We start from the raw sequence: 23,793 nt of genomic DNA, 5'->3' as shown, positions 1-23,793 counted from the left end.
GCTGCAAGCTTTTACAAATACACAACTCAGAACTGTTTACAGATGACACTGTTATTCTACTTAAGACAGGAAAGGACATTGACAGTTCAGAGGGATAAGGAACCATGAGTCAATGATGAAAACAGAAATACAGGTATATTGCCACGAGGCAAGGTATATTAAATGGTCCATGATAAAGGACACAATGACATGCTCATGAGGGTAGGATATGCTGACAGGCAGAAGTGAGAAATAAAATCTGACATTGAATAGGGAAAAAAATTTGGAGGCAGCCTATTGTGGCTGGAGGGCCTGTCACTCAATCACCAGTGTCCCAGAGAGGAATTTTGCAGACCTTCCTAAAAGCTAGCTCAAGGGTTTTTTTAAAAATCTAACCTGGTTAATTGCTATGAGAATAGACACTCAAATGAAATTCAGTTTGCCGAATGTACAGATTTGACACAAGGAGAGGTAATGAGGGTGCCCAGTAAGTAGCTGAAGCACCCAGCAAGATCAGGTAAATGGAGATCCTGTCATTTTTAATGGCATCAACACTATTGACCAATATTGGGCAGACACCAACTGAAGTACTACTTAAGTGGTCATTTGAAGTATGGTAGCTGTGGATTTGATAGGTGCATGATGACCAGTGCAGAAACGATGGATTGAAAGGCCACGTTCCGTGCTCTGTGATTCTACAACCAATTTAACAGCCAGACAGACTGCTTTATCAATTGAAAAGAATGGTGAAGAGGAGCAAAAGGCCGCAGGTCAGATACCAAGGAGATGCTGTTTGCCATCACTGAAGACCCAAGGGAAGGGAAGTAACAAGTCCATGACAAGGAAGGGAGAGCGGGTTAAACTGTCTGTGATGGATGTGGAGCTGGTGCTGGTGAAACCAAAAGGTTTCCACCAGAGTCCTGGAGGGACTGCTCCTGCCCCTTCCTTGTGAGTTGTGACTGCCAAGTAGCAAACAGTGCGTGGTTTTGTGTGTTGAACCTAAAATAAGTCACACCTTTGATGGCATTAATGCTCTTCATTCTCTTGGCCTATGTATGACAAATGAACATTTGGGTGAGATACTGTGGCCTAAGGATTACCACCACAGCACAGGTAGCACTTGAGGGTGGGAAAGAATTCCAAACAATGAAAGACGGAGTCATTGTTTTATAAAAAAGTTTTTTTTTTATTTGTGTACATTGGCGAGGAAAAAAACTGCACTGGCATAACAGCCTCTGAACTGGCACACCATATAATCTCAGCGCTAATCCCAATCATATTTAACACACATGCTCAGCAAGACAGCCAGTCAGCACAATAAAATAAAAAATATACAGTGTCAAAACATTGCAGTATTTAATTAAAACACAAAGGTGAAGTAAATGGCACCGTTCCATCCAAGATTACTGGACCTCACATCTAAATCAATACATGACCCACTATGCTTCCCATGCAGTGGAAGAGACAGAACAGTATGTGTGTCTTTATACATGTAAAGACACACATACCAGCTGTGCTATAATTACTGAGTCAATGAATGAAAACAGCAATATAAACATAGGTTTGCAGATTTTGTTACATTAAAGGGAATCAGAACACATTTGGTGCCTACTGCACACAATTTGAAACAATCCACCAAGAAACAGAAGAATGTGGTGACACTTAAGGGATAATGAGAATGGGGGTGGGGCTGTTGCTGTACATGCAGAAACCAATCTATAGTTAGGGGCATGCTACTTTGGCAGATCTAATGTACAATGCCACTATGCGAGTTTCTCTCAATGGATGAGAATAAAAAAAACAAAATCCTTTCTTGGGAACATTTTAACTGCAGCTTTACACCAGACTGTTGTACCACAAACAGAGCAACAGCTAGAGATCCTCTCATTTTTCATGACTTTGCACGTGAATTACCAGAGTCAAAAGTGATTGAACATCAAAACACACTGTGTAATTGGCTTAAGTAAATCATTAGAGCAAAGGACAAGCAGTTTATTAACAAGCCCTCATCCTCCAGCAGGATCACAGTGCTGAGTCTATTAATATGCACACATGCCAAAAAAATTGGGTGATTATTTCCCTCTCCACTATTTCTTTGGATATGTAGCTCTGATTTCAAGTGGCATATAGCCCTATACTGCAGCTAGCAAAAGAAACAAAGCTCCTATCTTTTGTCCTACTCATTAATGTGGTTCTGTGGAGACCAGTTGTATGACTGCGTGCCCATTGACACAAACCTGGTTCTGCAAACTGACTCAGCACCTGTTAGAGCTGAGTGATGCATTTGCTAAGCCATTAAAAAAAGGTGTTCCTTGCCAGCCTTTAATCACAAGAAAATTCAATTTCAGGCAGACTCCAATTTTTGAAAAGGCAGAAAAACCGGGCTGATAAGTAGTTGACTGTATTCATGAGAACATGTGTGGGTCTCTTTGATGTGCTTACGATGGAAGCAAAAAAATTAAAATGACCATGAGTCAATTGACATGTCCTGATTTTGGACAGACATTGTTGGGTCAGTCAATACTTGACAGTTCAATAACACTCATTAAACTTTTGTTGGATTTCAATAATTTGACCTCATGATGGCTTCTAACTGGAGGCTGCCCAACTATTTTTCAGGGGTTGGAAACAACAGTTGGTAAACACCAGACCAAAACCCTGTGTCTTCTCTCTGCACCAACTCACTTCTTCCCTCTTCCTGGTTCATTCAGGCATAACACAACGAAAAATATCCATATCATATGCATCCAAGTCTTCGACTAATATCTATTCAACTCCTGTATATCCTGTTAACAGATTTTTAAAAAGGTGACTTGCAAACAATTTGACAGGAAGAAAGACTTTCAACTTCAGTGAACATGAGAGTGAACAACAATTTGAAGACACCACTCATCTGTCTAATTGGAAATGCACAATAGATTTCATTCATGAGACATTTCTTATGGAATAAGTATTTGAATTGTCTAAACTTGCAGAGATTCTGATCAGATCAATAGGTGACAGGCTATGACCTAGGTTCTCTATTAAAGAAACATTTTTTCCACTCAAGGTTATCAACATTTCAAAAAATAATTAACAATGTTAAAAGAATGCTCATCAACAGTTGACCAATCATTTAAAGCATGATTTTGATTAGAAAATATTTAAAAGCTCTGCAAATTGAGGTCTATTAAAAGCTCTGGAAATAGATGTATGGAAATAATGTTTTCTTGGAAAACGTAAAGTATTTGTTTAAAATTTGGTTGTTTTTCAGTCTTGAACCAAACAAAAATACTGAACACAACTTCCTACATAGTGCTAAAAATGAAGGACAATCTCCTGGGTCAATGAAAAATTCTCGATGTGCACACGGGTTACATAGAGCAGAACTTTAGCAAGCAAATCAAGCCATCGAAAAAATGCACAAAGTATGTAAATAGAGTCTTCAGCCGAGTCTCCTTTAGTACTGATCGATCTGTTGTGTAGTCATTTGCCATTCTGACTGTGTAACAGTCAAGCAAACAATTTCTTTGCCCAATGTGTAATTTTTTTAAAAAGTAGCTCAGAATCCTAAACTGGCATAAATGACAAGGGCAATGGTGAGAAATATTGGGGCTGCAGTCAGTAGCAGGATCTCAGGCACAGGCATAGTCCACACATATTCCAGGGATTTGGTCACAGTCAGTCATCTGCTAAGGGCAGTCACAGTCAGGGGATATATCTGAATGTAGTTGCAGAGGGAGCAATGGTCAGTCTTATAGGGGCATCAGCAGCAGCCAAGGGAATTGTAGGTCATCAGTCAAGGAGCTGCAAAGGCAGTGATCAGGAGTTTGATCAGTAATGTCTAGGGTTGTTCAACGTCTGTCAGGGATCTGCTGTAAATGCACTCCAGTGAGGAAGATGCAAAAGAGGGCTGTAGGGCACATTGAAACATTGTCACACCCTTTTTGGCAGTCTATGTTGGTGAAGGAAGCAGAGATATTTATTGAGGTGCGGACAAGACAATGATGGGGCGGGGGGAGCGGCATGTCAAGGTATAAGGGGTTATTGTCAGTGTCTACCAATGCACAGGGAGATGAGAGGTCCACAGTCAGCAAAGGTGAAGTGTAATATCAGTGCTCAGGAGGAAAAATGGAGGTAAAGTTCAAAGTGGTGAATCTCCACATGGCAGGAGAGAAGGGCAAAGGATGAGGTGGAGAAGGATGAAAATGGCCTAAATTGGTAGCAAGATTAAAACAGGGCGTGGAGCTGCTGGGAGGGTACCTAGTAACCAGCAGGACCTGATATTGAACAGGTCTACCCTGATCTGTGTTCCCTGTCATCACTTGCTGTTCACTAAACATTAACTGCAACTGGAAAATGGCTGGGACAAACACAGGATTAACGTTTGGATACCAGAATATGGAAAAGAGAAATGTATGAAGGCCTAGGATTTGAAACACAGCAGCCACTCCCTTTGTGACATTGTGTGTGTTGGTCCTCAGCTGAAGTGGTACATTTACCAAGTAGGTGCACATGCTGAGGCTCAGCTGCATGAATGTGGGATCTCTCAGCCGCACATCCATATATGTGTCAGGACAGTGACCGAGGTCATCTGTGCAAGATTACACCAGTTCATTTTGTTTGCCGATAATCAGGTCATTGCTGCATCCTGGAAAGTAAAAGTCAGAAATATCACTGGCTTCCTATGGTGCTGAGTGCCATCAATGTGGGCACACATGGCACTGAGAGGGTTTGACCACAACACTGTGGAATTCATCAGCAGGAATGGTTCCATTTAATTAAATGACGATCTTAGTTACCATTTTCTGGAGGTGTGCTCACTGGCAGCTTCCACAACTCCTACATACTGAAGCACTTTCACTTATCTGCTACATTCTGGGGTGCAAGGGCCTTACAAAGCTGGCTACAGAGACCACAGCTCATGACACCATTGAAAAATGTTCAACAGATGAGGTATGCAGATATAATGTCATTCAGGTTTTGACCAGGGGCATGGTGGAGTACACTTATGCCTGGTGAAGATGTAGTGCTGCTGCTTAGACCCATCTGGAGCAGTCTCCAGTATAGTCCAGGAAGTCTATGCTGCACACTGCACAATTAAAGCAGTCAATGAGGCAATGTGTTGGATGCTGAGGAACAGGAGAAACGGGAGCAGTCTCGGAGGAGGAGAAAGACAATGACATTGTGAATGAGAAAGCTCTCCTTGTACATGACAGAACTCAGTTATGATGGGTGCTGTAAGTCAAACAGGATTTATTAATGGTCCAGTTGAGAGCCGGTTACAAACAGTCATGGAATGTAAAATAGCCATTGGTCATCACACAAGCATTTTAGTTTGTTGAGGGCATCTGATGCCCTCTATTCAATTTGTTTGTGTTGCTTTTGACAGCTGTAAATAAAAGCTCATCTTTGGAACTGTCCTATTGCTAGCCTGTATGTGGTGTGCGCCAATTGAACAATGACAAGTTGCTGGCCTACACTGGTCAGAGACTAGCAGTGACTTGAGAGGATGTTTTGACAGGATGTAGCTACAACAGGTAAACTGAGTGGACTAGAGATCTACAGCCAACTTTAAGCTAATCTATTTACTGGTAAACCTAAAGACTTGTTAGAATATCAGTTCCATACCCTTTCTCATACTGTTCTCCACTGACTTCAATAGTATGTCAAATTGGACCTTTTTGGCATTGCAAAACCAGCATCACACCAAAATTGTGGCAATTTTGCCTTCCAAACCAAAAGAAAAAAAATTCTTCCCTTCATTCTTCCTCTCTATGAACTTTGTTATGGGACCACCATGAGAATAACCATTAAGAATCTACTACCCACGTGAGATAATCTTGAAAGAATTTAGGCACCTGAAATTCTACAAATCTGGTCCATTCTACTTCCTAGTCTGAATACATATTAAAACTAGGGACACAAAAATATTGACTTCATTTCCTTAAAAAAAAAAATCAATAAAGATCTTTTAAAAGTACATTTACTCCCCCACTTCTTAGTAAAAAATCAGATTATTAATCTACAAGTTCATTAAAGTTTGAGTAACTAGAAAATTTTAAGAACTGATATAGCCATGTTAGATACCTGCATAGTTTATAAAGTACAAATATAAGTGTCAATAATTTCCAAAACTTCAAGTATGTTTTCAAAATGTAAAGCCATATTACAAACATCCTACACAATTCCCAGAATTGATTAGCTTTAAGACCAATGAAATGATAATTTAGCAAAGATTAACTGGCAAAAACTAAATTGACCAAGTTGCCCCATCTGAACATTTCAGTGTGACAAGCCTGAGTCAGCAACATTTACATTAAAATTCAAATACAAGTCCTATCATTAAAGTATATTCAATACCCACCTAGAATTTTAAGAAGCTGTGTGTTGGTAAATTGAATTAATTTAAGTATAAATGAATTAAACCATTGGGAATTAAACCATAAAGACAACAAGTAGTCTTATTATTTAAACTTGTAGGCCAGTGCCTTCATGAGTTTGAAGGCTCTGTGCCTGTTTAACTCTTGTAGAATGACAAAGGGTCAAATGTGGCAGGCAATATGCACACGCTCAATCTGCACTTGCTGGTTATACTGATGAGGACTCTTGCTTAGGTATCCAAAGTGCGCACCTAACATTGGTGTTAAGCCCTTTGCCTATGCCTTCTTTGCAGAATTAATTAAACAGGACCATAGCATATGCTGTACATACTGCAGTTACTTTGGGTACTTAGCAAGTAATCCAATTCCTTCAAAGGATTTCAGAGATGCTCCTCTCGGCTCATCATTAAATATGCAGGCTGCAAACTGCTCCTGCATAACACAAGGGTTTTTCAGGTAGGCCTTTCAAAACACTTCAGCTGGCAGCAGTGCTGGCTATTCCTGCTGCGGACACTCCAGCTCAATCAGAAGCCCACTCGTTGGTGATAGATAAATGAGTCCACAAACTAATTTACCATTGTTTGGCCACCTGTCCTTAGGTGCAGATAGTGCACCAGGACTGTATCCTAATTCAGACATGATCCAATTTCTTGACCATTCGCTGTTCTGACAGGTGTTAGTTGCCTTCTGGTATCTAAAGCAAGTGATTAGGCTTTCCTATGTGAATACAGATGTTTAACATTGCCAGACTATTTAACTTTTGAGACATGATCGAGTGTTGCTGCACTCAATTGAACTTCACCCAATTGCAATCCAGGATGGACAGTCTTAAAGCCATTAGACAAGGGTCTTGTGACAGATTTCTCCACCCCAAACACAAAGCTATCAAAGCCAATTACAGTACCTTGGACACATTAAGTTAACTCAACACAGCAGAAAAAACACACACACAATCTTCCTATTAGACTTGCTGAGCCATCTTACAGCTAATAACTGTAGCACATTAGAAGCAAAAAGTGTTTATGAAGTTGATTCCAAAGAAGGACCCAACGGTATCACGAATAACAATCCTACCACCATCCTAGTTGAGATTAGCTAACATTGCACAGATCAGATATTGAACCGGAGATCTTCCCAGTCCATCTGGCTCAGTTTGGCACAAAGCAGTGCATTTATTAACTGAGTAACTAAAGGAGCTATGCAGTGTTTCTCAGTATCACATTACTATACAGTATATCAATGGTTTGAGATTGTATTATTCCTGACAAAACACATTTCCATATAAATTTATGGTCTTTTTTTAAAAAAGATCTTGTACAGTTTCAACAGTAATGTTGGATTTATAAAGTATGCTTAAAAACATGGGCTCTTCTTCGGCACAGGTCATCCTTGGTTGACATAACCAATGTTATAACACTCTTACTGGACATGTAGCAACCATTTCTGAAGTCTGTTTCTTGAAAGAGCAGCACAGCATTGACAGCTCCTCACATTGTACCCAGTCAATGGTTTCCTGATGTAGGTCCCAAAATGAAAGGCACACAAACTCAACAGAGATCCCAAAATGAGCAGCATAGGTAGCCCAGCTTGGCAAAATAATGTAATTGAAATTGCCCGTTCTCAGTCAGCTCCAATTTTTTATACTGTTCTCTTTAAAATTTTGGTATAACCTAATTTTCAAGTCCTGAAGGATGTAATTTCTGTTTGCTCCAATTTCAGTATCTTCAGAACAGGAGGAGGAATTGCGGTATACTTTTATAGATCATTAAGGAGTTTGATTAAATTTTTCCTTTTATATATCTTATTATATTCCCTCCTTAAGTGACAGCCCCACTACCAATTCTCTGCCTCCACTGAGAAAGCAGTCCTCATTTTCTGTGACACGCATAAGTAATCAGATTCCACTTAGCATTTTCCCTTTCACAAATCTATTATAATAGTACTGGTAGAACTTGACTATTCCTATCGGATAATAGGAGTGAACTCTCATTGCACCATTCTACCATGTAACATTTCATGCAACCTCAGAATTTTCCCATGAACATTATTGCCATTTTTTAAATGAAATATTTAATTTGTCTTGACTCAGATGTTCTGATTGTAATCATGAAGATATAATTAATGTTTGATTATTTACCTCTAAACACAAAAATAACAAGAGGTGAGGGACCAATTACCAAGATCTTTCCTCAGTTACTACTTAGGATCACTAACAAATCAGGCACCTTTTCACAGTTAGCTGTTTTAATTGCTAGTTTTCACAGTAACTGGTCTACATTGAGATTCTTGAAAATGTTTTAAGTGCTACACATTTAAACGCATCAGTGACACTCTGAATGATAAATCATGCAAAGATAAATATAATCAAGAGTATATGTTGCATCTGTCAAAAATAAGAGCTTTTTTCCTTTTTCTGTTCTTTACAACCAGACTGTTTTCAGTGAACTATATACAAATGGTCAATACTAATCTGACCAAGAGTAACCAAGAGTTTATGGCTGCTTGGGCTTGGATTAAATTGAGAGAATCAAAGAGCACAATTGGAGACAGGAACTCAAAGACCATCTCTGGTGACTCAGTGGTCAGTACTGCTGCCTCACAGCAACAAGGATCCAGGTTTGATTCCAGCCGCAGGCGACTGCACATTCGCCCAGTGTCTGCGTGGGTTTCCTCTGGCTGCTCCAGTTTCCTTGCACAGTCCAAATATATGCAGGCGAGGTGGATTGGCCATGCTAAAATGCTCATAGTGTCCAGGATATACAGGCTAGGTGGGTTAGCCATAGGTAAATGTGGAGTTATGTGATATGGTAGGGGTCTAGGTGGGACGCTCTTTGGAAGGTTGGTATGCACTCAATGGGCCAAATGCCCTCTTTCTGCACTAATTGGGGTGCAATGATTATATGTTCTTATCTCCAGGCCAGGTTTACAAATGGGAGAGGACTTTCCGTTCTCAGCTCCCACTGACGGTTGGACATCTAGGCTCAGAAATCCTGGGTTTGGATTTTACAGCTGGTGCCAGTTGGAGTTTTTTCACAAAAGGTACAAAACAAACACCTCTCAGAATCTTTTAAGTGCAGCACAGAGATTTCTGACTGGCATAAAGCACCTTACACAAACAGCCATAAACTCAACCGCCTTTTCTTAAGTAACTAGGTTCACTCTTAAATAGAAATCCCATTGGATAAGTGAGAACAAAAAAAGCTATCAATTTTATTTATAAGTTCCTCAGACATCAGATAGGATCATCTCCTAAAACCTCTTTTACAAAGGAGGCAACATCCGTTTTCTTGGCATCATGGATTTTGAAGAAGGAATGCGCCTGTTGGAAAGAAATTGAAAAATTTACGAACAAATTTTCAGACTGGTATATGTCACACATATTCCAAATGCAAATGGCAGAAGAGTAGAAGTTCTCACCATGAGATCAATGTAGTTCATTCGATCTTTGGGGTTTTTCTTTAAACTAAAAATAGAAACAAAATTCAGAATTGGATCTTTCAACATTATTAATGTTAGAACATGTCATGGTGAAGCTGCACATTGATAACTCCACTCCTACTTATCACACTTCATCTTTGCAAGCATCCTTGAGCTGTATCCCTCCCAAATCACTGCATTCTTCCAATTCTGACCTCTTGCATTCACCCAATTTTCACTGCCACAAGCAGGTTTCCAAGGCCTGGTTTTTAAACTCTACGATTTCTTCTCTAAATCTCTCATCCTCTCCAAACTCTTTAAAACCAATAATATGGACCATGGTCCAAAACATCATATGTGGAGAGATGCCAAGTTTTATCTGTTTATGCTCTTGTGAAGCATCCTGGAATATTGCATTATGTTAAAAAGGTGTTAACCAAATACAAGCAGTTGTTCACTATTATTTAGCCTTAAAGCTTAAATTAATTTTTTGTATAAGGTTTAGTGCTGTTTCTTAAAGGCATTTTTTTTTTTAAAAACGATTTCAATACAATTAAACCATATATTTGCACTCCGGTAAATTTGACAAGCCTGAAGTATAACTGATTGTACACATTTGAGAACTTGACTGGTGTATTCTTATTTAAAAACTAAACAAAACTTTGACATTTATTGAAACACTACCTGAAAATTTAGAATTGGAATTTTCCCCTGCCTCACCCACAAAACCTCCCAGCCTTCGCACCCACACCCAACTTCACTGAGAAGCCAAGGAACAGAAACTTGAATTCCATATGATTATAGTCCAGCCTGTTTAAAAGTCCCAAGGTAAGTAGTATCATAAATATGTTCACATGCATCACAAACTTACCACTGTGCTGTGAAATCCACAAAGTCCTTGGAGAAGCGGTCTGCGGGTAACTGCGGGGAAGGCTCTTCAACAACTTGCTTTAATTGCTGGAACGGAGTTCCCCAGGATTCGTATGGAAACCGTAGGATTGCTAGTTCAATCTGCCACAATGTTAAGAATAAAATCCTATATTAAGATTGCACACCTATGATAATTGACTGCAGAAAAACTATGCTGATACTCAGGGGATTTGTACTACCAGTAAACACGCACGTGGTACTGATACATTTGTGACTGCAGTAACTAGTTCATATTGTACTCAGTCCGGATAGAAACTTCCCACAAGATCAAGGCTAACACTCCAGTTCCCTTCAGGAGGGAATGGTGCACTATTAAAATGTTAATTTCTGGATGAGATGTCAGAGCAGAAAAAGGCCATGCAGCCTGCTCTGCCATACAGTTAGGCCATGGTTGATATGATAATTATCAACTCCTCTTTCCTGCATTTCCACATAACCTTCGATTCCCTTACTCATTAAAAAAACTGTTTATCTGAGCCTTGAATATACTTAAAGAACTAGCCTCAGCAGCCCTCTAAGGAATTGCACAGATTTAATACCCTCAAAATAAAAAAACAAAAATTCCTTCTCCTGTTTTAAATGTCACTCTGAAACATCTGCACAGAAGCTGGAATCCTGTCACCCTTTATTTCCTTGTGCAGAGTAGACTGGTTGTGGCCAACCAGCTCAGAGTTAGTCCCCTGAACGGAGGAGATTCTAAATCCCCTGTTTATTTAAATATTGTTTTTCTTTTTTCATTTCCCCTACACAACTACCACACAGCAGTAGTGCTTATATTTCCCCATGCACTCATTTTGTGATCCCATTTTTTCTTTCTTTTTCTTGACAATGCTGCGTGATCAAAAAAGTGAAGGGGAGGGTAGGAATTAAACTGAAATAGAGTTGGAGGGGGAAATAAAGCACTCCACTCCCTATGGTGTCCACCTCTCCTTGAACAGCTTGAGGGAGTTGGTAGATACCACATGCTCCTTCTCTAGGGACACCCAGGCTCAGACATAGCCAAGGAAGAGGGGCAGGCAGTCAGTCATAACAACCCCCTCCATGGCCTGCTACCTGGACCAGTTTATGGCCAGGCCCAGGAACAGACCCACGAGGAGGTCCTCTGACCTACCCTCCCTTCTCCACACTGGGTGGCCAAAGATCAGGAGCATGGGATTGATGTGCAGCCAAAAAGCAAAGGAGAAAGTTCTCTACAAAATTAAGGGAGGGCAAATGCCCACACCCCATATATACATGTTCACGGATGCCACAGCACTGCAGAACAAGCAGCTGGGCTGGGAGTCTGTGAACCACTGCAATCTGCAGTTGCAGGGGACTGCCAGGTGCAGCACCCTCCACCCTAGATCCTAGAGAGAAAGGGGTAGGACTCCCACGTAGAGAGCCCTCTATTGGGGCTCCCCACCCCCCAGTGGCAAATGGGTACAGGGAAAGGAGGTGGATGGTGTGCAGCAGCAGTATGTATAGGGCCATCGTGATATGTCCCTTAAGGGGACAAAATTAAAGTTCCGGAGGCGGCTCAGGTTGTGGGGCACAGGCTCCCATGGGACATACAGGAGCTTGGAGCCAATGTGAAATTTCATCCGGGCAGTGGTGAGTGCAGACAGGTGATCCCATTTATATATTTTTTTCTTTTTATGCCACACTACCGCCTAACTGCGGTAGTACTTATATTTTCCCCAACACCTATGATGTGCATGTGCAGGTGTGAGACACAGTGAAAGACAACAGGTACATAAACCTTTATTTATTTTCCACCACCAAGGAAGGAAGGAACACCCGACTTGTTCAGTGACAAGCAGTGCCCTTACCTGCTGGGTTTTTTTTTAAAAAAGGAACACACTGACTGTGGCCCAGCCAGCACAGAATCAGTCCCCTAAACTGAGGAGACTCTAAATCTCCTGTTTATTTTTTTTAAAAAAACAGGTGTACAACACCATGGGCTCTTATTAAGCAGCCTAACGTGGTCAAATGCCTTCTGAAAATCCAAATATATTACAGCCCTTGTTTCCCCTCAATCTATCTTGCTTATTACTCAAAAACAAGCTTGTTAGGCATAATTTCCCCTTTGTAGAAGCATGCTGACTCTGCTTAATTAGGTCATGTATTTTTAAATGCTCTGCAATTACATCATTCATAATAGACTCAAACATGTAACAAATAACTAAAGTTAAGCTAACTGGCCTCGAGTTACCTAGTTTTATTTTGTCCCTTTCCTTCCTTAAATAAAATGTGTTAGTGCTTTCCAATTCTCCAATCCATGTCCAATGAGATATCAAACCAAGGCCCCACATTCCCTCTTAAGTAGATGGCAAAGATTCCATATCACAAAAGTAAAAAAGAGAGCAGGAGTGTTATCCTGGCTGACACTGATTTTCCAAACAATGACAAAAATGATTGCCTCATTATCCCATTGCTGATTGTAAGGGCTCACTGTGAACAATTTTGCTGTCACATTTTCCATGATACAACAAAGACTACATTCTAAGAATACTTAAAACCCTTTTTGGCATCCAGTGTTCATGAAAGGCATTACATAAATGCATATATCTTTATTTTTAGATTTTGGCAATACGGAAATGATCTTTCCTTTATAGTATTGAAGTGTCCACAAAACCAAGGATGACTAGGAAGAACCAGAACGTGAAAGCATGTTGACCACACAGTGGATTAACATTTATCTAGCCAATTGTTCCACCTTTTGTCTCTCCTGCTTGAAAACAGGGGTCAACTGCCATTGAAGTACAATTCCACTCTCAAATCGGGCGGCATGGTAGCTCAGTGGTTAGCACTGCTGCCTCGGGCAACTAGCTGTGTGGAGCTTGTACATTCTTTCAGTATCTGCATGGGTTTCCTCCAGGTGCTCCGGTTTCGTCCCACTGTCCAAACATGTGCAGGTTAGGTGAATTGACCATGTTAAATTGCCCATACTGTTACGTACATTAGTGAGAGGGAAATGGGACAGGGTGGGTTACTCTTCGGAGGGTCAGTGTGGACTTGTTGGGCCAAAGGGCCTGTCCCCAAACTGTAGGGACCTGATCTAATCTAATCAAAAAAAAAAATTAACACTCCCATAATTAACATGAATGGTTTTTCTTAGCGTCTGTATCTAGATGGAGAGTATTAGCAATCTGGTCAATTACAAGCTAGCCAGTTCTTTACTCAACCATCATTATACAACAGGTAGAATTACATATAAAAACAAAAAAAAGTACTAGAAATATTTAGCAGATGTGACAGCATCAGGAACAGAGAGAGGGGAACACAAGTTAATACTTTGACTCCAACCTGACGTTTTGATTCTGAAGTAATCATATTCAACTCAAAAACATGAACTGTTGTTTCTCTCTCTGCAGATGCTATTAGACTTGTTGAATATCTCCAACACACTGCCTTTATTCAGAATTTCCAGAACATCTACAGTATTTTGCTTATTATTGGACACTAAAGCAGCAAGTGTCAGAAGAGTGAAAATGCTTTGATTGATTCAGGTGTTGGGGGAAGAGAGTAGAAATTAAAATTCCAAATGCCAGTGGCAGGCATGGAAAACATATCTGATTTGAATTTATTGCTTTGGAAACTTTTCATTGGTGAAATCTACCATCAGCTGATGATAGTAGGGTGGTGAATAGGGTGACCAAAAAGTGTTAAAGGTGAACTAAAAATATCCTATGAAGACTCTTCCACAAACACCCTGAAATGGACACACATTTTGACAATGTGACACCACTTTTTAGGTCTCTCCCTTTCCAGTTAACTTGAGCAACTGCTCCGACCACCACATCCAGAATAACAAGCCCTTCCCACTCAGTCTTCTGTGCTCCCAACTCTACCCTCTCCCAATCTTCCATGCTCTGACCCAAATCCATAACCACATAACTGACTTACCCTTGTTAATCCTGACCCTCTCTTGTGCTGTAGAGTTAAGACTTAAAAAGGAGGAAAATTGCTGACCTTACACATAATTGCACAACAGCCAAAGGTTGCATGCTACCTTTAAATGAACGTGAATTGGGTATCACTGGCTTTATCCCAAGAGTAGGATTTTATTAAAAATTGTTTCACACTAATTAATATCCATGGAATTGTGATGATATGGTGGCTTACAGAGAAATTGGGAGAGCTGGTGCCGAGCAGACTATGAGAAGATAAACAACTTGTCAAGCCTTGGGTGCTTTTTTTTTTTAAAAAATGTTGGAACAATAGAAGCAGCCTGAATGGGTGTGGGTCGAGCTACCACCATAGAACCAGGGATTTTAGGTTTAGCTTTCAGCAGTTGTTGCTGCAGTCTCAGCAGGGTTAGAAGGCAGTGAATCTCTCCTGAATGCTAACTCTCTCTCTCTCTCTGAGCTTTCTCTTGGTTTTTCTTCCTGGTCTGCTGTGAGATAGCATGACACAATTCTGTTTTCTGAATTTGCCTTTTGCCAAGGGTGAGTTTATGGGATGTTACAATGTTGGAACAGTTATTATTTAGTAAAATAATCTAATATTCTGTGAGGTTTTCCAATAAAGTTATTCCAAGCTCCTCTTTCTTTCATTGTACTTTATACTACATTGTTTCAATAAAATTGTGTTTACTTAACAGAGTAGTATGACAAATCGAAGTGCATCTGGAACACAACACCTCGCTGGTTAGAAAGAAAGTTCGGGTCTAGACTATTTTCTTAACATATTTTGTGGGGGTCTAGACTGGTCCATAAGTAGTACAAATATGAACCTGCCAAAGACCAGGGTAATTTGGCACAACTAACCTGTCATTGGGAAACAAATTGCTCATTTTGCGAAAATTGTAGCTACCCTGCAGATCACATTTCTCACCCAAGTAGGTCCATAAAATTCCTCCATAACTGAAATTTCACTTTCCAAGATAGTCTAAGGAGTCTAAACCCTGAAAGCTTTTCCATTAATGTTAAACCAGTTGATTTCATTACATACCATTGTGATTCCTAAACTCCAGACATCAGACTTGACATTGTAACCCTTCTGGTTCAGATCTGGGTTAATCCTCTCAGGCTGCAAAATAAAAATAAAAAAAAAACTTACATTACGATCAACTGGCAGCAACATGTAATGTGCAAATAGCCCTAATACTGAAAAAGGACATGTACAAAAAAAAACTGCAGAACCATTAAAGCACAATTTTGATTGGATCTGTAGATTCCAATAGGGTTGACTTCTACTTCTGAAGATATTACAACTCATAACCTTCCCTTCTCACTCTTGGGTTTCTTGAACCATTTTATACTGGACACAGATCCACAGTGGCAACCCACTTATGTTGAGCTGTTGCCAGTAACATTTCCCCTTAAACACAACAAGATGTCACTGATCTGCAACAAAAACAAAAAAAAGGAGAAACTCAGGAAGTTTGGCAGCATCTGTGGACCTTTTGACAGAACATTTCCTCCGACACAGCAATCACTGCACCGTGGGTGGCACGGTGGCACAGTGGTTAGCACTGCTGTCTCACGGCGCCAGAGACCAGGGTTCAATTCTCCGTCTCAGGCAACTCTCTGTGTGGAGTTTGCACTCTCTCCCCGTATCTGCATGGGTTTCCTCCGGGTGCTCCGGTTTCCTCCCACAGTCCAAAAATGTGCAGGTTAGGTGAATTGGCCATGCTAAATTGCCCGTAGTGTTAGGTGAAGGGGTAAATGTAGGGGAATGGGTCTGGGGTGGGTTGTGCTTCGGTGGGTCGGTGTGGACTTGTTGGGCCGAAGGGCCTGTTTCCACACTGTAAGTAATCTAATCTTAAGACACACTCACTGAAAACAGCAAATTATTTAAACATGGTTCAGATTATACTGACTACTTAAATCAGAAGGTTGCAGTTCAAGTCCTTTGTAGAACCATCGACCCAAGATCTAATTGACCAGCTGGCGCAGTACTGGGGTTTTGTTTTTCCCAGATAAGATGTTAAACTATCTTATCAGATGGACGCAAAGGTCTCAATACACTTTTCTGGAGAAGAACAAGGGAGTTCTCCGTTGTGTTGTGGCCAATATTTATCCCGCAACCAACATCAATTTGGTCGTGGCCGTAGTCACACTGACATCTTTTGGACCTTGACTACTGTAAATTGTCTGTTTAATTCCTTACTTTACAACAGTGACTATATATTAAAAAAACACAGTAAAGTGTTTTAGGGTTTGAAAGGTCTGAAGGACAGTTTTGTTTCCAAAAACTGATTTTAGTTCAAGAGATACAAAGTAGACAAATTACACAGTGGTGTTCCATTGACCCTTTCCCTGCTATAAGCTACAAGCCGTGCCTCCTCAAGTTTTTTTCCCTTGCTTTCTAAAAAAAGGTGACCAGTTTGAAATATTGAAAATTCACATAGATATGGCACAGGAGAAAGTAAAGACTGTGGCGCTAGAAAAACACAGCAGGTCAGTCAGCATCTGAGGAGCAGGAGAATCGATATTTCCGGCATAAGCCCTTCACCAAGGATGTGAAGTGTGGAAGGAGGCTGAGAGATAAATCAGAGGGTGAAGTAACTGGGGTGGCAATAGGTAGATGTAGGTGGGGGTTGATGGTGATAGGTCAGAGGGGAGGGTGGAGCAGGTGGTGGAAAGAAAGACAGACAGGTAGAACAGTTCAAAAGGGCGGTGCAGAGTTGGAGGGCTGGATCTAGGGTGGGGTGTGGGTGGGGTGTGGGTGGGGGGGGGGGGGGGGTGGGGGGGGAGGGGAGAGAGGAGATGAGGAAACTGATAAAGTCAATGTTGATGGTGCATCAACGTCCCACCTATCCGCTCCACCTTCCCCTCTGACCTATCACCATTACCCCACATCCACATCTACCGATCACCTTCCCAGCTACGCTAGCCCCACATTTATCTCTCAGCCCCCTTCCCCCGCTCCTACCCCCTCATATGCCTGATGAAGAGCATACATTTGAAACATCAATTCTCCTGCTACTCAGCTAGACCTCCTGTGCTTTCTCAGCACCCTACTTTGACGTTGATATGGCACAGGCATCTTTTACAAAGATTAGGGCAAGAGCACACTGCTTAAACAGCACTGGCAGAGGTTTTCGTTTATGAGATCTGAACTGACCACATCATGGCTAACTGAAAAGGTATTCCATTGACAACATTACCAGCATATGATTGAATATAAATATTCACTGTGACAAATATACAACAAATCTAGGCTGATACAAATACTAGAAGACAGGAAAGACATGATTCTAAATTTGCACTCACAGCCATGTATGGTTTGCAACCTGCATCCATTGTTTTGGCAACCGAGTCTACTAAGTATCCACTAATGCCAAAGTCACACATTTTCACATGACCTTCTTTGTTGATGAGAACATTGGAAGGTTTTACATCTGTGAAAGATTACAAGAATTAAATATCAATTACACTGATCATTATTTCAGGAGCAATATGCCCTCCTGTGAAGATATGACAAGGAAGAAAGACAAGTTAAAGTTGAGCAAATATGAAAATTGAAATTTCAAAGTACAGGTCAAGTCACAGAGCTAATTATCATAAGAATATGTTGTCTCCTGGTTACTGTTTACCCATAATCAGAATAGATATTGGCACATTCCACATGTTAGAATACAAGGCCCAATTTTAGGGATGCTTAATGTACCAAAGCACAATATTTAATGTAAAACGCAACTAAACAGTAGTAAGATGCATCATTCATGAGAGTATTGTGTTTATTCAAAAAGAAATGTTACAGGTACTTTTGCTAATTATACACATTTCTTGCCTTTTCTTTGATAGTAGCAATTTATCTACTTTGATTAATGATTTCCATTCTTTATGACTGGTTCATCATAACACAAAGCCTGAACTAAAGGCAACAATCTGTGATGCAGTATAGAGAGAGCCTTTTCATCATGCATCCTGCTTGGATTTCCTGCTTGAAACCGAAACCCAAATTATAAAACCAACAAAATTACTTTTAACATTAAAAACTGAAGATTCAAGATACTATGGGATATTCCAGCTTTAGTTAGTCTTAATATCTCAAAGTATTCACTAAACTTCTCCACTAAGCTCCAGGAATGAGTGAACGGTATAAAGTTAAATTGATTAATATATTGTTGCTTCTTTGCATGGTAACACGGAGATACTAGTCTTAGGACAGATTCTACCCCCCATAAATAGACAGAGGCAGAATGTAAATGTAGACTACCTTAATATACCTAACTTTGCAAGAGCAAAGAGATGCCAAGATACAAATGTGCACTTATAAGGCACCAGAGAAAAAACAAACGCACACATTGCAGGATTCATTCAAAAACTTTTAATTAAAAAGCTCCATATTAATGATAAAATATATTTACTGCAGAAGCACCTTGCTGCCACCTGTTGCTGTGAATATTATTGATCTTTAATAACTTGAACATTGCATGCATCATTAGTGCCTGTCTAAAGTGGCAGCACTCACCTCTGTGAATCACAGACAGCTTGCTATGCAGATGCTCTAATGCCTTGACAATCTGCAAAGAGGGAAAAAAAAGACAAAAATAAACATTCACCAACCTTCCACACATACTGCAATTCTGTTACTAATACCACACAGACTTAAATCCCTTTTAAAAGGACAGAAAATTTGTTAATTTTTTTTTAAAAAACCAATGAATGATCTGGCAAAGGTTCACTATTTTAAACATTCATCCATTGCTTCTTTTTTTGAAGTCCTGATGGGTCTGCTGCAGTTTCTTGCTCACATAAAATGTCTAGCCTTGCAGTTTTATCCTCCTTCAATCCCTTGAACACATCGTTCCATATTCCATATTGTTACCAAATGATAATTACAGGTGTGCTGCATTTTCACCACAAAGCAAGTAACGGCATGGCACTCAACCAGAGAAAACATACATTATTGCATTGCAGAACATATGGCATACAATTTTCCGTTTTTGTCAGCAATTAATGAGATAATTTTGAATTTGCTGGGAGACTTCATTTTGCAGAAGAAAAACCATGTCTTGCACCTGATTTTCATATCAGCAGTTGATATATTTAAATGTACATCTCATTAACTGCACAATCAGGGCACACAAAATGGACTAGCACTAAGTAAAGCAGAATAATGTAAGTACATAAACTGAGGCAAATGTGATTTGTGGATTTTCTTGCACTAAATGGAAGTAATAAAGGAGAGTGGGCACACAACAAAACAAAAAAGGGGGAACATTTGAGCAACAGTGTAAAACAAAGGTGATAGCAAATTGGCATTTTCGATGTCTCTGAAACCACTGGAAGAGTTGTGAAACTGGCTGTATGATCCCAATCAAAATTTGTCCTGAAGTGAAGAGATCTGCTTGCAGTTTTCATTATGAAGCTAATGGTTTTAATAGCCTATCAACCAGCTTGCAAATGCTTGAAATGTGAAATGACGCATATTCTATGAATTTTAAAGGAAGAAAACAACCAATGTTCTATTTACATCTTGAAAAATTCAAACAGACACAAGTAGATCTATTTCACATGTGGTTTCATGTACCTTACTTCTTTGCAGGCTCAAAATACTATGTCACAGAGTCATAATGTACTGCTGGCTTTGCGAGCTGAAGTCAGACACATACTGTTGTATTTCCCAGTGTATTGGCAGACATACTCTTTCATACATGCATTCAAAGCTCTGTCACAAATTAGCAGCTGGGCAAACCGATTCCCAAAATAGTCTAATATACAAAAAAACAAATGTAGGACCTGGCTGTCATTTAGTTTGACCTCTGAAATTGGAGGCAATCTCAGCAGAGCCTACTTTATGCTAGAATTCCCAGGTTAAACCTGGTTTGATTTGATCCATTTTGTGTCTAGAAATTATTTAGTTACAGTACATAAATTAATGTGAACTGGCATTTCGTTGACAGGATTTAGTAGAAGGCATCTATGTAAACAGTACTTTTTCTACAGAGAAGCAACAGTTACAGTCAAAACAATTACACATTATGTAACTACTGGGATAGTCAGCTTAATTGGTTAGAAAGTGGCACTAAGAATTAGAGTTCCTAGAAATAAGATCTTTCCCTTTGTGCCGGTTCAGTCATTCAACAAGTCATTTTCCGCATTAACATTATGTCCTACATTACCCCATTCTTTTAAGGGCTAAATTTTTATAAACCACTATCTTGATTATACTCAACAACTAGTTTCCAAAAGATTCACAACCCTTTGAGTGAAGAAATGTCTTTTACATCTCCATCAATGGTCCACTCCAAATGCAGATTGTGAGATCTCATGTTCTATTGTTGCCAGCCACAAAAATACTTTCTCAGCATCTAATATTTTGAATATTATAATAGGATTTGTTCTCTCATTCTGCTAAATAGTCAATCCTCCTCCCAAGAACTCAAGTGTCACAGATTACCAAGCAATGCAAACATTGCATACATTTATCTATTTACATGTGAAGCATCTTCAACACAAGTGTATTTATTTAACTGTATTAAACCAAAACAGATGAACTAGTCACTGCTGTAAAATGAATTGAACATTTTGGTAAGTAGCATTTTCTACGTCAAAGAACCAGCAGTGTGGACTTGGAGACGATGGTTGTCCAACACTTATTTTGCAGAGGTAACACATTTCAACAGGTAACACATTGTGGGCTGCACAGTGGCACAGTGGTTAGCATTGCTGCCTCACAGCGCCAGAGACCTGGGTTCAATACCCGCCTCAGGCGACTGTCTGTGTGGAGTTTGCACATTCTCCCCGTGTCTGCGTGGGTTTCCTCCGGGTGCTCCGGTTTCCTCCCACAGTCACAAAGATGTGCAGGGCAGGTGAATTGGCCATGCTCAATTGTCCGTAGTGTTAGGTAAGGGGCAGATGTAGGGGTATGGGTGGGTTGCGCTTCGGCGGGGCGGTGTGGACTTGTTGGGCCGAAGGGCCTGATTCCACACTGTAATCTAATCTAATCCAATCAACTCTTCGTCCACTTCGGGGGACAGAGAGCAAATTTCAAAACAAAGAGGCTTTCAGAAGACTAAGTTTGAATTTCAGAGAGGGAAAAGAAAAACAATAAATTGATTCTTTTTTGCCTATTTGGTTAAAAATAAAACAGATAGGAAGAAAGATAAAGAATTATCATGTCCTGATCACCGAGGAAGCAGGTAGGGAAGGAGCTGACTTAAGGAGTTGGGTCTAACTAAAAGAGACTTTGGTTCATCTGTACTGGAGCATTTTCTTAGCTGGCCTCAGTAGAATTCACATGAAAGTCACAAAGCCATTCATGGCACAGGAGGCAGCCATTCAGCCAACTGATTTTACTCTATCCTAACTCTCCAGACAGCAAGTCAGTTTGTTTCAAGTCCTGTCACTCTATCCCCGTAGTCCTGCACGTTTGTTTCCCTCAAGTGTCCAATTTCTTTTCAAAATCATTGAGGACCTCTGCTTCAAACAAACAAACAAACAAACAGTTGTGGTCAGTAAGTTCCAGGACATTACCAATCATTGCAAAAGCTATTGCTTACATCCCTCCTTCCCAAAACCTTAAATTTGTCTCTACTAGTCCTACACAACAGTTATTGAAGTAGAGGAGTCAGAAGTGCCTGTATTTTCCTACGTTACCAGTATATTTTTGTAGGTTAAGTAATTAGGAAGAGGCAAAATGTGGGGCATGGAAAAGGTTGCGAGGGTCATAAGGAAGGTTGTCTGAAAGGAACTGGAGCGTTATTTAGCTCAATCCTATTCTCATGGTTATCTAACTAGTCCCCTCATTCACCATACCTTAAATCATCTATGAACCTACTCATCCACAACCAATCTTCCCTGTATCCCATGTCAGTCACTTACCCAAGCCCCACTCACCATGCAGTCTCCAACAACTCTCATTCATTTCTTTCACCACCAGCTTCTCAACTCAATCCCTATTTCCTCTCGGTGGCCTCTTCATCCTCGTTTTTCCCTTGAACTCCACTCCCAATTCCCACAACAGTCTCTGAATCACTGCTCTCCCATCATCACCATCCAACTCTTATTCCCCTATTCCACAAAACAGTGTCCCCCTGAAAAATTATTCTTCCTGGTCCTACAGACTCTGAGCCACTGTGGCTCCAAGCCACTTCCCAAGTGAGAGCACAGATGGTGTTCCTTGTTGCTCCTCCAGTCACAGACAGGTTCACCCCCGCATTTGTGAAACTATCAGAAGTAAATACAGGAGAGAACCAGTCTCCAGTTAGATAAGTAGCTCCTTACAAATTCTTCCAGTTACACTTACCTAGATTTTCAACAAAGGCTTCGTAAGTCACATAGGCACCTCTGTAACATGCAGATCACCAGATGGACAAGATTTCTCTAGACAATTTATTTGGATAGTTAATTCAGAACCCATCAGAGCATCAAACTTACAGACACAGCTATTTTTCCCAAAATGTCTTCTGGGAATGTTCTCCCTTTCTCGATCACTTTTTTGTAAAATTTATCCAGTGAGGTATCCAGTAGTTCCATACATATCCACACATCACCCTGAAATTAGAGAACAAGACCACCCAAAAAGTTACAAACACCAAGATCAACATACATCTTAAGATTCTTACATCATCATTGCATTTTATCTGCTACAATAAACAAACAACCAATAAGTTTCAAAAGGTTGTTTTAGCAAAGTTTTATCATCCTTCAGCTGCATAGCAAACCTTTGTCCAAGAAACCAACTTGATCTTATGGTGACGGCACAGAGGAAAACTTCTTTCAAAGAAAAATGGCTGAGCTGAGCTTGGTACTTTCTGTTGTGGTTCTGTTCGCCGAGCTGGGAATTTGTGTTGCAGACGTTTCGTCCCCTGATTAGGTGACATCCTCAGTGCTTGGGAGCCTCCTGTGAAGCGCTTCTGTGATGTTTCCTCCGGCATTTATAGTGATTTGTACCTGCCGCTTCCGGTTGTCAGTTCCAGCTGTCCGCTGCAGTGGCCGGTATATTGGGTCCAGGTCGATGTGCTTATTGATTGAATCTGTGGATGAGTGCCATGCCTCTAGGAATTCCCTGGCTGTTCTGTGTTTGGCTTGTCCTATAATAGTAGTGTTGTCCCAGTCGAACTCGTTGCTTGTCATCTGAGTGTGTGGCTACTAAGGATAGCTGGTCATGTCGTTTCGTGGCTAGTTGGTGTTCATGGATGCGGATCGTTAGCTGTCTTCCTGTTTGT

General features: G+C 40.4%; 1 protein-coding gene across 2 annotated transcripts in view; it reads right to left on the bottom strand.

The window, feature by feature from the left end:
• Window positions 1-1,163: 1,163 nt before the first annotated feature.
• The window catches only part of LOC140464325 (dual specificity mitogen-activated protein kinase kinase 6-like), a 131,831-nt gene continuing 109,201 nt past the window's right edge, over window positions 1,164-23,793 (bottom strand). For both annotated transcript variants that reach the window (XM_072559263.1, XM_072559264.1), the window contains exons 6-12: window positions 23,003-23,119; window positions 19,092-19,143; window positions 17,888-18,015; window positions 15,621-15,698; window positions 10,630-10,769; window positions 9,759-9,804; window positions 1,164-9,660 (exon numbers count right to left, since the gene is read on the bottom strand). In XM_072559263.1, the coding sequence (XP_072415364.1) occupies window positions 9,574-9,660; window positions 9,759-9,804; window positions 10,630-10,769; window positions 15,621-15,698; window positions 17,888-18,015; window positions 19,092-19,143; window positions 23,003-23,119 (648 nt within the window). In that variant the 3' untranslated portion in view covers window positions 1,164-9,573. The remainder of the gene's footprint in view (window positions 9,661-9,758; window positions 9,805-10,629; window positions 10,770-15,620; window positions 15,699-17,887; window positions 18,016-19,091; window positions 19,144-23,002; window positions 23,120-23,793) is intronic.

The sequence above is a fragment of the Chiloscyllium punctatum genome, chromosome 40, assembly GCF_047496795.1.
Source record: "Chiloscyllium punctatum isolate Juve2018m chromosome 40, sChiPun1.3, whole genome shotgun sequence".
NCBI classification, from domain to species: Eukaryota; Metazoa; Chordata; class Chondrichthyes; order Orectolobiformes; family Hemiscylliidae; genus Chiloscyllium; species Chiloscyllium punctatum.
This window is presented reverse-complemented; position numbering and strand designations above follow the sequence as displayed.